This window comes from Hippocampus guttulatus, chromosome 14, assembly GCF_054856545.1.
Source record: "Hippocampus guttulatus isolate MCC_2025c chromosome 14, RoL_Hgut_1.0, whole genome shotgun sequence".
Classification (NCBI taxonomy): Eukaryota; Metazoa; Chordata; class Actinopteri; order Syngnathiformes; family Syngnathidae; genus Hippocampus; species Hippocampus guttulatus.
The window spans coordinates 283,923-301,052 of record NC_141274.1 but is presented as its reverse complement, the minus strand read 5'-3'; the positions used below and the strand labels follow the sequence as shown (position 1 = coordinate 301,052).

General features: G+C 46.8%; 3 protein-coding genes across 4 annotated transcripts in view; all 3 read right to left on the bottom strand.

Annotated features, from left to right (window-relative positions):
* Nucleotides 1-1,520: 1,520 nt before the first annotated feature.
* plxdc2a (plexin domain containing 2a) lies at nt 1,521-8,709 on the bottom strand. Of its 2 annotated transcripts, none has more exons than XM_086129125.1 (13): nt 8,298-8,709; nt 6,982-7,160; nt 6,310-6,453; nt 6,169-6,238; nt 5,973-6,095; nt 5,555-5,673; nt 5,376-5,475; nt 4,876-4,971; nt 4,643-4,724; nt 4,470-4,530; nt 3,893-4,103; nt 3,024-3,175; nt 1,521-2,311 (listed from the first exon to the last, which is right to left on the bottom strand). In XM_086129125.1, the coding sequence occupies exons 1-13, from the start codon at nt 8,377-8,379 to the stop codon at nt 2,096-2,098; spliced, it is 1,635 nt and encodes a 544-aa protein (XP_085985251.1). In that variant the 5' UTR covers nt 8,380-8,709; the 3' UTR covers nt 1,521-2,095. The 2 variants fall into 2 exon arrangements, with proteins under 2 accessions (XP_085985251.1, XP_085985252.1); XM_086129126.1 differs by having other exon boundaries at nt 6,169-6,190.
* A 568-nt stretch (nt 8,710-9,277) lies between these two features.
* LOC147194375 (peptidyl-prolyl cis-trans isomerase Fkbp12-like) lies at nt 9,278-11,943 on the bottom strand. Its single transcript, XM_086129138.1, has 4 exons — nt 11,796-11,943; nt 11,665-11,712; nt 10,678-10,790; nt 9,278-10,115 (listed from the first exon to the last, which is right to left on the bottom strand). Exons 1-4 carry the CDS (start codon nt 11,830-11,832, stop codon nt 9,990-9,992), a joined length of 324 nt encoding a protein of 107 aa, XP_085985264.1. The 5' UTR covers nt 11,833-11,943; the 3' UTR covers nt 9,278-9,989.
* Nucleotides 11,944-12,624: 681 nt separating this feature from the next.
* Nucleotides 12,625-17,130, bottom strand: part of LOC147194373 (MAM and LDL-receptor class A domain-containing protein 2) — a 35,621-nt gene continuing 31,115 nt past the window's right edge. The window contains exons 39-51 of the mRNA XM_086129111.1: nt 16,729-16,849; nt 16,480-16,623; nt 15,702-15,889; nt 15,134-15,299; nt 14,636-14,854; nt 14,387-14,565; nt 14,059-14,296; nt 13,822-13,981; nt 13,625-13,739; nt 13,419-13,536; nt 13,215-13,311; nt 13,077-13,137; nt 12,625-12,991 (exon numbers count right to left, since the gene is read on the bottom strand). Coding sequence (XP_085985237.1) covers nt 12,896-12,991; nt 13,077-13,137; nt 13,215-13,311; nt 13,419-13,536; nt 13,625-13,739; nt 13,822-13,981; nt 14,059-14,296; nt 14,387-14,565; nt 14,636-14,854; nt 15,134-15,299; nt 15,702-15,889; nt 16,480-16,623; nt 16,729-16,849 — 1,902 coding nt within the window. The 3' untranslated portion in view covers nt 12,625-12,895. The remainder of the gene's footprint in view (nt 12,992-13,076; nt 13,138-13,214; nt 13,312-13,418; nt 13,537-13,624; nt 13,740-13,821; nt 13,982-14,058; nt 14,297-14,386; nt 14,566-14,635; nt 14,855-15,133; nt 15,300-15,701; nt 15,890-16,479; nt 16,624-16,728; nt 16,850-17,130) is intronic.

The window sequence follows — 17,130 nt, the reverse complement described above, 5'->3', positions numbered from 1 at the left end:
GCGAAGTATTTACTTCTCTCACAATAAGAACAAAGCTGTCACAGCGCAACAATGCACCTATGATGTGACAGCATCACCACAAGATCATAGACATTAAGGGTCATTTGTAAGTATGGTCGTTTTTTTCGGCAAAAAAGGCCTTACTATACGATGTCGTTTTTTTCGGCTAAAAACGCCTTACTATACGATGTAGTTTTTTTCAGGCTAAAAACGCCTTACTATACCTTGTCGATTTTTTCGGCTAAGAACGCCTTACTATACTATGTCGATTATTTCGGCTAAGAACGCCTTACTATACTATGCCGTTTTTTTCGGCTAAAAACGCCTTACTATACTATGTCGTTTTTTTCGGCTAAGAACGCCTTACTATACATGGTCGTTTTTTTCGGCTAAAAACGCCTTACTATATATACTATGTCGTTTTTTTTCGGCTAAAAATGCCTTACTATACTATGTCGTTTTTTTTTCGGCTAAAAACGCCTTACTATACTATGTCGTATTTTTCGTTTTTTTCGAGCTAAAAACGCCTTACTATACATGGTCGTTTTTTTCGGCTAAAAACGCCTTACTATACTATGTCGTTTTTTTCGGGCTAAAAACGCCTTACTATACATGGTCGTTTTTTTCGGGCTAAAAACGCCTTACTATACATGGTCGTTTTTTTCGGGCTAAAAACGCCTTACTATACTATGTCCCTATTTTCGGGCTAAAAACGCCTTACTATACTATGTCGTTTTTTCGGCTAAAAACGCCTTACTATACTATGTCGTTTTTTTCGGCTAAAAACGCCTTACTATACCTTGTCGTTTTTTCGGGCTAAAAACGCCTTACTATACTATGTCGTTTTTTCGGCTAAAAACGCCTTACTATACTATGTCGTTTTTTTCGGCTAAAAACGCCTTACTATACCTTGTCGTTTTTTTCGGGCTAAAAACGCCTTACTATACTATGTCGTTTTTTTCGGCTAAGAACGCCTTACTATACTATGTCCTTATTTCCGGGCTAAAAACGCCTTACTATACTATGTCGTTTTTTTCGGCTAAGAACGCCTTACTATACTATGTCCTTTTTTTCGGCTAAAAACGCCTTACTATACTATGTCATTTTTTTCGGGCTAAAAACGCCTTACTATACTATGTCCTTATTTTCGGGCTAAAAACGCCTTACTATACTATGTCGTTTTTTTCGGGCTAAAAACGCCTTACTATACCTTGTCCCTATTTTCGGGCTAAAAACGCCTTACTATACTATGTCGTTTTTTTCGGCTAAAAACGCCTTACTATACTATGTCGTTTTTTTCGGCTAAAAACGCCTTACTGTATTAAGTCGTTTTTTCGGCTAAAAAGGCCTTACTATACTATGTCATTTTTTTCGGCTAAATAGTAATGGGATAGCAACTCCCCGCGACCCTGTTCAGGATAAGCCGTGTTGAAAATGAATGGAAGAATACAGCATTTGAATTTTTTTTTTGTTTGTTTCCTTTCAATATTTTTCAGAAGACAACAAAAGCTAATTTGATGATCAACGACTCTGGCTGTGCCTTTTTTTTTTTTTTTTACAGATGCCTGCCTTTCTGCTACTTTTTTTTCGCGAGAAAGAAAAGACTTCAAAACAGAGCAAATTTGTCTTCATTTTCGAGAACATTTTCATCACAGTCCAGTCTAGAAAAAAAGCAATGCATATTTTTCTTCCCCCATGTCGATATGTCATAGGTGTGTACATAACTGTAAAGTGGAATAATCAGTCGAAAATAAAGGCATGCTTGAAGATGAATGGCAGCGAAGACCTTTTGAACCTTGCACATGGAAGGCGGACAACGTGAGGAATTTTGTTTGTATTTTGGAAAAGAGGAAATGACACCGCTGGGTGAAGACATTCCATCATCGGAAAGAAGTTTCTCCGGGAGGGAACGCTGACACATAACAGCGATCTTGGCCAGAAAGTCAGTCTGTATTTGTCTTTGCAAATCACATTCAAGCAGTCCACTGGCAAAGGCAAAGTCTGCATCCAAAAAAATATTCGCGTTTCCTCACAGAGGTATTAAATGATAAGAAAGAGCTTTCATCCCAAAGCATTCTGGGAGTCATAGTCCTGGTTAAGAGCTCTCGCAGCAGAGGAAACGTTCCCTCGGGTCAGGCGCGATGAAGCCCTCCTTCTGCTCGCTCTCTCGTCCGATATCCATGACGAACGACCGCTTGGGGTCGATGACCGCCGCGCCGTCTCCGTCCACGCCCGGGGGCTCCACCTCCGCGTAAGAAGGGTGGCCCGAGCCGCGGCGGAACTTCATGGTGGGCCAACGGGCCGGACGTCGCTGCACACAAGCACATGGAAGGTGTCGGGTGTTGAATTCAAACCGCGCCGGCGCCATTCGTAACCTCAGTCCCCAAACTCGGTTTCCCACAGCGTCGGCATAGCTATCGTGAGTAGATGCGCAGAACCGTTCCCTGAAAACATGCAGGAATTCATTTTTGTGAGCAATGGCCATTTTCGAAACGGTTTGATGAAAATGTCCATTTGGTCAAATGCCTGGCATCCTATTTTAAAATTTGGCTACGAAGCAAATTTCACTTGTGGACATGACATTTGATAGAAATGTCCGCCATGAGTAGACTCAAACAAAATAGACTTAAGATGCCACGCTTGAAAAAAAAAACAGTCTTCCCTTTTGATTTATTAAAGTGGCCATTTTAGAGTCCTTTTTTTTTTTCACAGCACTGCCGGGAATATTTGGAAGGTTCGGCACCAAAAGCCAGTTTCCATCATGAGTAGACCCACCAAAATGTCAAAGTCGCCCATGCCATAAACAGGACATGAAGTCTGCCATTTTGTTTTTGAGGAGGCCATTTTTTCCCGTGGTCCGTCACTCATGACCTTCTCCTGGACTTTTTGCCCAATTCCAATCAAATTAGGGCAAATCTAAACGGAGACACATTTCATCGACGTGGCCGTCCGTCCGCCTCGACCCGTGCAACCGCGCACGCGTGAGGAACATAAAATGAAAGGAGCCGTTTAGTCGTACAGACCTCCGCGAAGAAGAGGCCGGCGGTCGACGTGGGGCGACGGTACACGTAGACGGACAGCAGGACGCCCGTCACCGTGACGACCGTGACCACCACCGCACCCGCCAGTAGACCCGCTTGCTCCCTTTGGCCCGCGTCCTTGTCCTCGCCGCCCGCTGTGAAAGCGCACGTTTGGAAAGGCATCGTTACGACCGACATCCCTCATCTGTGTGATCATCATTGACAAATGAGGGCATACGTTCAACGAAATAACGGTTCTGATCAAGTGCACCTTTTTCACCAAACTAACAAGAGAACATCACGTTGACGTGGCGATCGACAATAGCCTCTGTGGGGAGGGGGGCTTATAAATGACTGTCCTCCATGTTGTGAGCCAAGCGCATTGCGGCCGCATAGCCGCACATACGTCGAGGACGCTGTGCGGTATTTAACATGGCGCTGTATACACTCAGCTACGTGCTAACAGAGGACTGGCAAATAGCTCGACAACCCCCCCACCCCCAAACTCACCACACACACACGTCTAAACATGAAAATATCACAACTGGCATGGTGTGATGATGATGTCCTACACAAAGAGTACGCCCTGTAACTGTGGGTGCTAACCCGCTGCCCAAAAAACCCAAAACAAAAACTTTTTGAAGTGTCGGGGGAAAAAAAAGTAAAATGTGTGAATGCGTCAATCTGCAGGTGCGGAACCACATCGACTGTATATTGGGGTCCACTTTACGGAAGGTAAAAGTCATCGTACGAGGTCGGAATAGTAGCGATGCTCTCTAAACACTTGAGATTGTTCCCTTGTATTCAGAAGCAAAGAAATGTTGGGTGGGGGTCTCCGAATTGAAAAAGTCAAATCAAATTGCGACACAGACCTGCAGGTTGGCCGGCGGAGGAAGAAGGGCCGCGCGCGTCCTTCCCGCCACTCCCCGGCTGCGGCGGCTGGTTTGCGGCAGGGGATGTTTTGCCAAGAGGGACGGCGGTCGGGCCGGAGGTCTTCCGCCGCGCCGGCGGCGACGTCGGCGCGAGCCGGCGCGACCGTGCGTCTGCGACGTCGAAGACGCTCGGGCAACGGAGATCTCGTCTCTGGAGGAGGCGCAAATATTCACGGCGCTTCCTTTGACATCTTTCGGAGGATTTGGGGGCGGGGTCACGCTTGAGCTTCTCCTCAAAGCGTATTCACCACCAAATTTGAAGCGGGCGCTTTGTCCGTTTATCGAGGGCGTTACGTCCCGGGCCGCCGCCGCCGCGGTCGACAAAATCGGCAAAGTGGCAACAAAATACCCGCGCCTCGAGGACGACGCGGCGTTTGCGTAGCGTCTACCTCCGGCGCCGCATTTTGAAGTCTCGATGGGGCAACGGAGCGAGATTGTAAAGTCGGACGTTGGCGATTTTGCGTGGAGTCAAGTATTTTCCCCAAATAATGCTACGTCTCAACTCGCGAATGCCAACCTCTTCCTGGCATCCGCGGTCCACCCAGTCTTGGCGGTTCCGGTCAAAGCCGCTGGAGCATCTGGAACAAAAGCAAATCCCCAAGGCCCAAAAAAGGTTGACGTGGCGACGCGGATGGTGAGGAGCGCCCCACGTTGCGGAGGCCGCGCGCCGCGCGCGCTTTTCCATCTGACCTCTGCGAGCGGGAGCACCAGCTGCAGTTGAAGCCGATCTGAGAAGTGACACACGGAGCGCAGCTGGAGAACTGCAGGCACGCTGAGGACCAACACACGCACACGCACACACGCAGTCACAAATCAAAATCGTCTTTCCCATCGAAATGAATGGAAATCCAATTCATCTCCGTCAACACCTGGTCAATGTTTTTTCCCGCAGCATGATTTACAGTGCGGTCGGCTTGACTTACTTGGGAGAGGGAGCATCTCTATCGTGGTGGCGTTGCAGATTTTGGATTTGAGAATTTCCACCTTGTGATACTCATAAATGGTTCTCCGTCGCAAATCTGACAAATAGAAGAGAATGTGAAGTGGATTTTTTTTTCTGGGGAGGGGGGTGGGGCGGGGTAACTACATCATCTGATGAGAGTGTATTGCCCAAAAAAAAAAGGGGGGGGGGCAGAACTGCAGAGCCCCCATCAAGGGCTTGAATTTGATATGTGACTTGATGTGGTTTGTTGCAAATGGCTTTTGTTTTGATCTCACGACTTTGACTTTAGGTGATCTATTCATGGCCAAGGCCTTAAGATTCCGTTGCTTTGCTTTTTGTCAAGATATGGGGGGGGGGGGGGGGGCAACAAACGTCTTATCTTTGTGCTGGCAAGATAACAACCCCCCCCCCACCCCCCAAAAAAAAAAAAAAATCGTGTTTGATCAAATGACAAAAGCCACCACGGCGAGTCGTACTCACTCGGGATCTGCTCGATCTTGTGAAGCACCGCGAAAGCGTCCGACAGGCCCACTTTGACCGGGTGATTCTCACTGCTGATGTCTCTGATGTCAACAGGAATCTACAAGGGAGGGGAAAATGCCGCTTGGAAAAAAAAACAACAAAAAAAAACTCAAGGAAAAGAAGATGATGGCGCTCACCTCTCTGTAGGCGAAGACGATGCGTCCGTCGCCGTGCAGAGCAGCTTGGAAGGTGAACGTGCCCGATTGGAGCCGGTCCTGCAGGCGGAGGCGCCTCCACTGCACCACCAGGGCGGAACCTGGCACGGTGGCACCGCATAGCGCAGGCAACAGATTTTATAGCCGATACAGAAGACGGGGCTATCGTCCCCCCCCCCCCCCTCCTGAAAACTTGCGCGTAAGACTGTATGAACACCGACATAACACAGGAATCGTACAAAAGAAAGGTGTTTAAAATGAGACGGTACAAAGGATTTTCCATATCAAAAACATGCGACGTCCAAAATGAAAATGACCTGGATTTCTAAATACATTTCCAAAACTAAAAGCGATTTGTGTCAGATCATCCATTGGAATCGTCAAGAAGCGATCCTCTCACCGTTATCAAAGTAAAAGACGGAGGCGTCGCCGGATAGGGCGGGGTCGAAGTGGGCCATGAGCGGCGCGATGTACTGGGTGGCCGTGAGCAGGCGGTGGATGAGCTCGCCGGTGTAAATGAAGCCTGTCCGGGGAAACGATACGCGCTTCTTTGTACTCTTCGCAGAAGCCGGGCCGGTTAGGGCGAGTATACTTGCCTCCGGTCGCCACGGTGACTTCCTTCAACGTGTGACCGTAGAACGGAAAATCAAAGGAAAGATTCACTCTCTGGAAGAGACGCACGTGTCACCGCGTCAAAATAGCCGCGGCGTTTTACCCGCTTGACGACGACGTCATACCTCAGCTCGGCGGTGCGTACCGGACAGGAAGCCGGAGGTCTTCCACCGCTCCTCGTCGGCCGGCCGCGGGGTGACCCACGCGTCTGCGGCCCCCGCGTCGCCGGGCCCGATGATTTTAGACGTGTAGTAAACGTGATCCATGTTCTGGCCCGGATGTAGGAAATGAATCGCGATCAACGAGTCTTAAAGAATAACTTGCTATTTCTCAACGTGGACTCCGATTCTTCGAAATTTGATACGCCACACTATAACTTCCCTAACCCAACCCAACAAGTCATAGTGGAGGTTTCAACGAGGCGCTCTAAAGCGATCATGTTAGCCCAAAGCACCGTTCCACACGCTGACGTGACTTTTTGCCATTGCGGTGCTTTCACCTTTCTCGCCGTGATGCGCAGGCGCTCTCGAGCGGCCACGCCGTGAATATACTCCAACTCCTTTGATAGGGTAAACTAATGTTCTGTCCGCCGGTCATTTAAGTGTTAGTGATAAGCCATCACGCTATCTGCTACATGCTATTAGCATCGGCTTGACCCAATTCATTTGCGTTTGCAATTTCATATCAAATGAATGTTCCTGCTGATATCGTACTGAGGAGTCAGACACTTTCCTGTCACCATGAGCTCCATTTTCTGTTCTAAAGTCTTGCAGGCGAGGGTGGAGGGGGGGTCTTACCACAATCTCCGTTGAGTTGTCATGCCCCTCCTCCAACAGGTCCGATTCTTCCGGGCGGGATCCGCGGCCCAGCCGGGGGGTCTGGGACGCGGGCCTGGACGGCCACCTCTTCCCGCTCTCGTCACTCTCGGGGGGTCTGGGAAGGCTTTCCGTGACAGTTGATTGTGTCTGGCTCCAACCTGAGAGTGCAAACACAAGACATTACTGCGCTTTGTGTCTGCGTGTGTGTGTTTTACAAACGTAGCAAGAACGTGATAGGTCTGGCCATTAAAAGCCCCGTCATGAAAAAAATCTCTAAAAACTCCAAAGTCGAGTCAGTTGTATCTCAAGGCGCCACTACACGTGATCCGTGAAAGCGTCATTCACGCGGAGGCCCACGTGCTCCGCTCATGGCCATCACGCCGCCGCCGGTGACTCACTTTGCTCTTCGCAGACCGGGGTGAAGAAGGCAGACTGCGCGCATTCTTCACACCAGCAATGCGGGGCACCCGTGGGTGCCGCTGCCGCTGCGGTTGTGGGTTTGTCACATGCTAAATCATCAATGAGCTACTGTTTGCGATCATCCGGTGCTTGAATTGCACTGTGACGCGGAGGCTTGAAGGAAAACGGGATGCGTTATCGTGAAAAAAAAAGTTGCATTTCATCATTTGTAGCCTTTTTATAGAGCGCGGATAATATAAACAATCGTGGTTCATGCTTTTGTGAGTTCAATTCAGGTTTATGTATTTGCATATAATTTTAGAATTTTAAATGGCCGGCCATACATTTGTTTTCTTCTAAAAAAAAAACCCCTATTGCCAGTTACAGAAATACAGTCTAAAAAGAATGTAAAAAACTTGAATTAAAACATGTGTACAGTATGTACAAGCTTAGTTAGACTAGAATATTACTAAAACATTGCATTTTTAAAATTAAACAACATGAATGACAGACCGATGAGGGGGTTGTCACTGATATTTGCAAAAGTTTGAAAATAGATGGCTTTTCATATTGAATATTTATAAAAACGAAGCTCTGTGTGTTTTGGTTTATTTTTATACGGCGAATAAATTGTTCATATTTGGGAGTTTTATACATACACTCACAAGTGAAAACAAAATTGTGTGTTACATTGAAGTATTTAAAATATAAAGTTAACTTACCTTAATACGATTACACGCATTAGAGATGTGTTTTCAATAAATGCCCAAAACAGCTGGATAAAGGACGACGGCTAATACAATAAACATTTTTTTGGCGTGTAATCTTTTTTTTCAAATCACATTAAAAAGTGTAACGTACATGAAAAATAAATGCCGAAGAGTTGTATAACTTACCAAAAGCAGATCTTGGCGGCATGGAATTGACCGGAGGCTGGAAAACAACCAGCAGTCCCATTACAACACGAAGCGTCTTCATTCTGTTCTCTTAAACAACGTTTTTTTCCCCTTCAATGTGAAGTTGAAGTCCCGAACAAGAAAGACAATTTGGCAGCGACTTGTTTAAAATGTCAAGAGCTCCAAACTGGCGACAAAGCAGCCGGCTGCCACCTTCATCGACACAAGTGACAAGCGGGGCAACGGGAGGTCTGGCGCTCGACTTCATGAACCGTTGGAAATGTCAAAACCCGCTCACCCAAAAGTAGACCTTTGTCTCACTCTTGTCAAAAAACGGTGCTACGTTTTCGTTTTCCGAGTGGGATTTAAAGACCTGATTAACAATGAAAAATCTAACGCAAGAGAACCTGTGTTGCCGTAAGCCGAAAGAGAAAACAAAATTCCCACGCGTTTCTGAAGGGAGCAACAGTCGAGTTTAACTGTAGTTTTACTTTTAGCCACTAGACGGCCATGCAACACAACTACACTAAAATCTGTAAAGCCGGCAGCGGTTGACCACTGGACGGCCGGACACAGGACGTTGCCTTCCCAATTCACCAAGCGGTAACTCGTCATGTCATGGCCCTTTTCAATTAGAAAAAGTTGTTCATATATTTCCATGACAATGTATATCCACATTTTTTAAATGTGGAACAAAAGCAGGGTGGTATTTGAAGTTAATTAGGAGAAAAAGTTCATTTCATCAATTTGGAAAATGTACATTTTAAGAAAGGGTGGCGAGAGGATGCTTTAGAGTTATGTTTTAGTTCATAAAAGTTGTATATTTTAATACATAAGGGGGAAAAAGTCAATATATTGGAGTCACAAGAGAAAGTTCTCATGAATGGCAATGTGCCGCGGACAAAAAAAAAACCCTAAACGCATATTTTCCAAAAATAAAAACACTTAGGAATAACGGTACATTTTACAAATACAGCGTCTGGGCTGAATACGTTAGTCATTTTATTAGGAAAAAGTACTGTATATTCCTGTGAAAATAGTTTGTATGGTACAGTATACCGGTAGGTTCCATTTTCAGAGTAAGTGTCCTGTCGTGTTCCGTGTTATATGCTGCTTTAATAATAATAATCATGTGTTTGGTGCTCAAGTGAAGCAGACAGTTGATAATCAATTTAGCTTTTTAATGATGCGGGGGGGGGGGGGGGGGGGGGCTGCAGCCTGTGGGCCATATGCAAACATCATGATCAACCTCTTTGGATTTCCTGAGGACAACAACGTAGGCATCCATACGGTGAACTCATTTTGAATGCAAGAACACAAGCATGGGACGACTTATACTGGTTGCCTGCGGAGGAAACTAAATGCGATAACAAAGACACCCGGTGGCATTCATCTAAGGCTAATCGATGGCACTGCGGAATGACAAGAGCCGCTCTTGATGCTGTAATTCTGTTTAGATGGGCACCTGAGTTTTAAGTCAATTTTAAATACAAACCCTGCTCCACTATATTATCCAGTTGACAAACAGAAGAATTGTTGGACGGTGCGCGTCAGATCATAAAGGGGTGGGAGAACATTGATGACTGTAAAGGCCCCTGACAGCATCTTCATTTGTGGCGGATGAGGTCGAAGTGAGGGAGGCGGGGTGGGGCGGGTGGGGGCTTGGGGATAAAATTATAACGAGAAAAACACTCAAAAGTCAATGAGTTCCACATCGAAAAACAGAGTGGCGTTGGCCGGGATGACGGGAGGGTGCCCCCTGCTGCCGTACGCATAGTCCGGTGTGCAGGTCAAGCGCGCCACTTGCCCCTTGCTCATCTGGAAAACAAAATGGTTGACGTTTGACGTAACGGAGGAAATTGTCCTTGCGGACGCATTTCGCGTTGAAGCTGGAGGACTTAGGGTCATGAGAGATAGGGCTGCTCAAGCATATCGACTGAAACTCAATCATGTCCAAATGGAACAAAAGATTTTCAAGACAGTGGTGCAGTATTGTGTGTTTCAACAAGGAGAAAAAGGCACTCATATTGTACTCCATAGAAACACAGCACCTGAACTATTCCATTCAATGTTAGGAATTCAATCGCTTTTGCTGAAAAACATGATGAATACCGTGGCGACAGTAAACTGTTGAATTCCATTCGACAAAGACCATTTTGTGGCTTTCAACTTTAGACCAGTAAACTGTTGATTCTTGTACATGAAATGTTGCCTGCATTTTTTTTTTAATGGTGTTGACATTTTCCTCTCCAAACTGAACTTTCCATGCTCTCCTGTGCTTTGGTGGGTTTTCTATGGCTTCGTCCTACACCCCAAAGCTGTGTATTCCAGATTCGTTGAAGACGAGATCGTTGAGAGATGGCCATTTGTTTTTGCTTACCTGAGATACACCTTCATCCCAACCGCGAATGACCTGCCCAAGGCCGAGCTTAAAATTGAATGGCTTTCCTCGGTCCCGGGAGGAGTCAAACTTCTCGCCGTTTGTCAGCGTGCCTAGATCACAATGACGACAGCATTTCAATTATGTCACGGTTTGCTATCGAAGATAGAGGTGGGCGCAGTCGGCATCTGTCTCCGCTGGTGATGCATTGTGGGTAATCAAAAGAGCTTAAGACACTCGAGCCATTTCCTTTCCATACAATTGCAGTGAATAATTGTGATTATCATCTGCATGAAAATAATAATTGTAATACAAGTACATTGAAAATAAAACAGCAGTCATTTCTTAACCAGTTTCGATAAATCTTACCAAGTCAAAGTCAAACCATTTACTACTCATGCAGAACATTTGATTTTAAAAAAAATAAGGCTTTCTACAGATTTTGCCGCCACATTTAATTACTTTACTTCCCGATGTCAGTGTTCGCGCAGTCCTCCAGCATGGGGTGCACGGAAACTGTTTTGCCGTCACTATTTTGAGCAGGGAGTAAGCACCCAGCTCAAAGCGGCGTTTCGTCTCCGCCTTTCATTTTCCCCATTTCCTAAAATGGCGGGGTGAATGTGCGCATGCGCAGTAAGGCAGACTTGCTTTCCGCGAGCTCGACGCGTTAGCTTGTCATTCATTTTAATACATTTAGACTGACGCAATAATAGAAAAGCGTATCGCTTAAGAGGAAGACTTAAATCAAACGCTGAGCGCCTTGCCAAGTTTCATTACGAGAAAATGCACAATCCTTTAGGATAGTAACAAAATGACACACCGCTCGCTCGCAGCACTAAAATATTTCAATAAAATGCACAAATATTTGAGTAAAGTACATTTCATAAGTCAGATACTGCCAGATACCGCGTGGTCTCATAGCAAGTGGGGCGTAAAAAAGCGATTTTTCTTTCAGGGAGCGGAGGTGGGAAAACAATAGGAGCTCACCGACGTAGTGCACGGTGACGTTCTGGCCTTTCTTCGGAAAGTTCACGCCTGAAAAGACAAAAGCGGCCATTAATAATGTTTTCTTCCTCCACATCAAGTGGAAGAAAATACCCGATTAAACGTTGTTTTACCGTCTCCTGGCTTTATGACTTCAACGGTAACACCCATTTTCGCTAGAGTAACTAGGCCCTGTTAGTCACGCTCGCCGGGGCGGTGGTCGTGTGGGCTGACGCTTCCGGTGGATCTGCTCTTTCTCGCATCGACAACGCCCCCATGGGCACATTGGTGACATCTATAGTGCGGAGTATGAATTACACCTAGATGCGTTCGTCCCAGAGGATCGAGATGACGAAACTGCGATGGTGAGCCGTCAGTGGCGGTATGGTTTCAGAAGAATTGGCCTACATTTGCTGCCTAAATTCAATTGCGCCGCAGTTTTGTTTTTCAGTTTTTCGAGGAATAAACCGACATTCAACCATGAAAACATTGATTTGACTTTCTAGTGCATACTTGAGATAGTTGTCAACTCAGCCGAATGAGCTTTACAATAAACGGCGGTTTGGCAAATAGTGAACAATTGATCCCAAAAAAAAAAAAAAAAAAGGGGCTTCGAGCCGTTTATTGCATTGTCTCCAGTCATCTTCATCCACTTTGTGGCACTCCAACCCACACGGGGAAGTCAGCGCAGCACCTGGACATTCTGGCGGCATTGTGGGGGCCGTAGTTAGCGCATCTCTCTCACAGAACTGCAGTTCACATCCCTGCGTTTGCATCTCAGATTAACTGCCAAAACTGAATTGCCAATCGGTATGAATGGTTGTTTGTGTAAATGTGCCTCGTGAGAGGCTGGCAGCCAGTCAAGGGTGGAACCGAAAGTCTGGGCCTGGGCCTGGGCTCCAGCTCACCCATGATGCGTGATAGAAAATGGATGGATTGGAGTCATTTAAAAGACACCAGGAGTTCTTTAAATTGCATTTTATATACAGTACTGTATATGTTTAAAAAAAAAACGGACAAACTATTCCAATTCAGGAAAAAGCAAGTAAGTTCTATCATATTTAAGATGCCTTCCATATTTCAAATAAATGCACCTCGAGAGCTAACAGATAAATCATATGTAGCGCACACACAACCAAAACAGGTATATCTTTGATCATAAAACCTATTTCTTCTCCACATACTTTCACATCATTGAAGTGGGCTACGAAACAAAAATGAACGGATATTGATGCTAGGTACTCGATGAATCAGTGTTGGTTTTACTTGAAGAGCCCATGTACAGCTTGTTGAAGAAGGACATGTGAGACACACTGCCATGCTCTGTGCCCTGTAAGGAAACACACATTTATATTTTAGGATTATTGCGGCTCACAACTTCACAGATTCCAAACTATTCTCATCAAATGACTTACATCTATTTTGCAGTCATAGAGGTCAAACACGGAGTTCTGACTGTGCACGTCGTTGCACGACCTGCTCCAAAGAAACGAAACATTATTAAGAGAATGTTTTGAGTCATACACATTTTCATGAGTAGGAATCAGCCATACTTTGCACAGTTCTTCCAGTGTAGTCTAACGAGGAAGATGAAGATGACGACTCCAGCAAAGAGAGTCAGACCCACGGCCAGGCCGATAGACAGCATATCTGCACAAAGAGAAAAACCCCAAATTTTAAAATATGTACACACGCGCGCACACTATATATATATATATATATATATATATATATATATTGAGCGTGCCACTGTTAACCTGGTTTATCGTCAGGCTCAACGATAGGGTTGGCGTGACAGGGTCCGTGGAAAATGGTGACGTCATCAAGGGCAACATCCCCACCAGCGATCTCCCCCTTCTGATACACAAACACAAACTGGGGGGCACAAAATAAGAATGATTTAGTAGAAGATTGTTAGTGTGCAAACGGCCATTACATCAAGGGTTACCTTTCAAATTCTTACCCAGAATGCATCGTGGTGCTCAACAAACACACTGGCCCGCAGCCACTCGTCTCCCTTGTTTCCAATCGCGACCCACTTCTGAACACCTTCCTCGTTGCCACTGTCATATGTTTTTCTATCAAACGATTCAAATCCATGACCAATCAAGTCACAGTACCAATAAAGGCCGATCCTCTTCTGAATGGGCGCCTGCCTACCTGTCATTAACGTAGACTCGGAGGGTCCCAACATCCGGACCCAGCATGTGGTACCAAAACCTAAGACAGTGCCCTCTCGTGGCCGGTTGGAGCATGTCACTAACAAGGAAGGAGGTGTCGCCCCACTCTCCCACTGAGCTGTCCACAAAGAGATAGTAGCCTGAAGGACGAAGGTGAAACGATCAAGCCCTGCCGGATGAACGCGCCTACAAAAAAGTCTCTGCGTGACCGACCGACCGTGTGGCATGTTTGTGGTGTGATCCACGCTGGGTCCCGTATTCGGGTTTGGGGAGGCTCCACTGCCACGGAGCCAGTCATCCCGGTCCGCTCCTCCGCCGACGTTGCTCCAGCCGCACATGTTGAGCTCAAAGTCGCAGGCGTCGTGCGGGGGGCACTCGGCGTCAGACACGTGGATGTCATCGAAGGCAATGTCGCCCTCCGGGGTGGGACCGGCCTTTACGCCCTCCACCACGAGCTGAAATGGAAAGAAAGACACTAAATGTAATCAAAAACAATCGAGGACAAAAAAAATCTGCCCGCGTGTTCGATTTCTGACGTGACTCACCCTGTACGGGTGGACCCGGGGCAGAAGCGCCGCCTGGGCGAACCGCCACAGGCTGCGTTGGTTTCCCGCCTGAGAGAAAATCAGAGCTCGTTGCCCATCTTCGCTTTGCTGATAAAGGTTCAGCGTGCCGACACCTCTGCCGTGCATGTGGTACCACAGCTGGACGCAAGCTCCTTTTCCTAAAAGAGTTTGGAAAAGCATTTGTTGGCTGGCATTCAAGCTCCCCGATTTGAAGACTGAAGGACTCACCTGCGGGGTACGCGGGTGACAACATCGCAGCGGTCTGACCGGGAACGTCCTGGCTGGAGGAGGGCAGGTAGTAGTAGTGGCCCCCGGGCGTGTTGCTGGTGTGGTCGCTGTCAGGGCCCGTGTTGGGGTTCGGGGTGGCGCCCGACGCTCGCGTCCAGTCGGCGTCATCGCCGCTCTGCTGTTGCCAATTGCAGCTCCCCTCCTCGAAATCACACACATCTACCAAGGACATTGATGTCTATTTTTTTTACCACTACGTTCCTGAGATAAGGCGCGTTCATATGTTTGTCCTTATTGAGGACAAGTGGTCACTGATGCAGCACGGTTCAAAGCCGCAGCAGTAGTTATGTTGCGGAGCTCCTTCACCGTGACAAAATGCACCATTGAGTGAATGACTTGATTGTTGCAATCTCTACTTAAGAGCAGCGGTCATCATAAAATCAATCCAAAATATTCATGGCATTGGGGGGGGGGAATAAATAAATAATAAAGCATCACCAGAGGCGGGGCAGGCTCCAGGGACGAGCGAGATGTCATCGACGGCGATGTCGCCCTCCTCGCCTCCCACGCTCGCCTCCACGATCACCCGGTGGACTCGCGGCAGGGTCACGTGACTCTGTGCCGGCCACCACCGGTCCCCTTGGTTTCCTGATTTTTGCCACACCTACAGGAAAGACAGAGGGCTGAGTCACTCCTTGCAATGAGGATGTGAGGAGAGATTTGTGCAACACCATAGTATGCACCGAAACTGCACAGAGCACAAATCGCAGCTCTTTTGTAACCCGGCTGTTTCACAACCGTGATAAAAGCATAACGCAGAGAAAGTCGATTCCTTCTGGATATTTCTCAATCCACGCCGCAGTAGAGGGAAGTCATGCGACTCCGAAAAAATCATAATAAAAGCTGAGATTTGCGCTCTCAATGTGCAAACCCCAAATCCAATGAACATCGTTTAAAACGGCGATTAAAAACAAGACCGCGGTACAATGATTTGCAAGTCATTGTCCACCGACATTCAATTGAAGACACAAGAAAGTACCGGTAAATCGATTCCGGCGCGTTTTACCAGCGTTTTCTCCGTTGGCTCGGCCGTCAGTAGGAACACTCGCAAAGAACCGACGGTGGCGCCAAACATGTGGTACCAGAACACGAGGCAGTATCCCCGCTGAGGTGCAGGCGGGAGCGGCGCGGACTTGAGCCGGGCGACCTCGCTCTTTGCGCTGGGAGTGGAGCTCTCGATGTACATGTATTTCCCTGCGGGCACGATAACAACAAGCGAGTGCGTATGAAATCAGCGCAGAGTTCAAATTGATGCGCCGCGCCCATCAGACTCGGCGTTTCTTCCATGATACGAACGGCTGCAAGGTGCGACTGCGGCGGTGGGAAAAGTACGGCCCGTGGGCCATTGACGGCCCGCTCTGTTCGTTAATCGGGCCCACCAAACATTGACACGATCGAGACTCACCCACTATTTGTTGAATCGGCTCGTCGGTGCTTTCCTTAAATGCTTTTCGATCAAAATGTATTCAACCATTTTTTTTATGTATCGAAATAAATAGCATGTTAATTACTGTGAAAACTAAAAGTGGGAAAATAAAGTTCATTCTATATACATTTGATTTGAAAATAATTGCACTGAATGAAATGGTTGATGAATTCATTATTTTTAAATAATCAAATGTAAAACGTAAAATAGACAATTTGACATCTTCATTCGACATATCATATATCTTTTTTGTTTTTTTTAAATCTTCTCCACATGAGCTGGCATTTCAGTCTCTTTTAAAAAAATCGATCTTGAGCACAAAGATTTGCTCAACATTCTTTGATGGTGTCAAAATAACCTTTTCCCGTCGTACGGTCCCCCGCAGGGCCGGTGTTGGGTGTGTCCGTCGGACCCGACCCACTGAGCCAGTCCAGCTGGTCATCGGCCGCCTGCGTCCAAACGCAAGGGCCGTCTTCAAAAGTGCAACTGAAAGCGGCGAGGGCTGAGGAGGAGGTGGCAATAAAAATTTAAAAAAATCCATAAAATAAGTCAAGACTCCACCTGCGTGTTTCAAGATGAAGACTCACAGTTCCCAAGAGTCATTTACCTGGCGGACGGAAGATTTGGTCGCAGTTGTGAAAGGAGACGTCGTCCACAGCGACGGCGCAAGCGTCGGTGGCAGCGGCAGCGTCTCCCCGAGAGCCATTATTCCAGCTGCTAAATATAACCTGAGAAAAAGCCGGCGTTTACTCAACGGATGAAAGTGCATCTTAGAAATCAGAGAAGAAAGGCAAATATTGTTGAAATGCGCAAGCCGCAATTTGACGACATTCACTCTCAAATATGAAAACGATGACACGATGTTTCATGTCAAATTCACTTAGCGGAAACAAACGTAGCTTCATGACGACGGCGACAAAATGTTGGTTTTCGCGGAGTAAAGATGTCACTTGTTTGGTGCTTTTAAACGCGTGCTGTCAATTGCATGGCGAAATGCGTGAATGCAGCA

Bases quoted from the DNA above. Each gene is read 5' to 3' on its own strand.
- plxdc2a (XM_086129125.1), bottom strand. From the start codon at position 8,379: ATGAAGACGCTTCGTGTTGTAATGGGACTGCTGGTTGTTTTCCAGCCT. The intron at 4,104-4,469 runs GTTGGCATTCGC...CGCCTCCTCCAG, and splicing joins ACCGCGGATGCCAGGAAGAG to AGACGAGATCTCCGTTGCCC. The intron at 2,312-3,023 runs GTCTGTACGACT...GCTTGTGTGCAG, and splicing joins CCGGCCTCTTCTTCGCGGAG to CGACGTCCGGCCCGTTGGCC.
- LOC147194375 (XM_086129138.1), bottom strand. From the start codon at position 11,832: ATGGGTGTTACCGTTGAAGTCATAAAGCCAGGAGACG. The intron at 11,713-11,795 runs GTAAAACAACGT...TTGTCTTTTCAG, and splicing joins AGTCATAAAGCCAGGAGACG to GCGTGAACTTTCCGAAGAAA. The intron at 10,791-11,664 runs GTGAGCTCCTAT...ATTGTGATCTAG, and splicing joins CGTCACCGTGCACTACGTCG to GCACGCTGACAAACGGCGAG.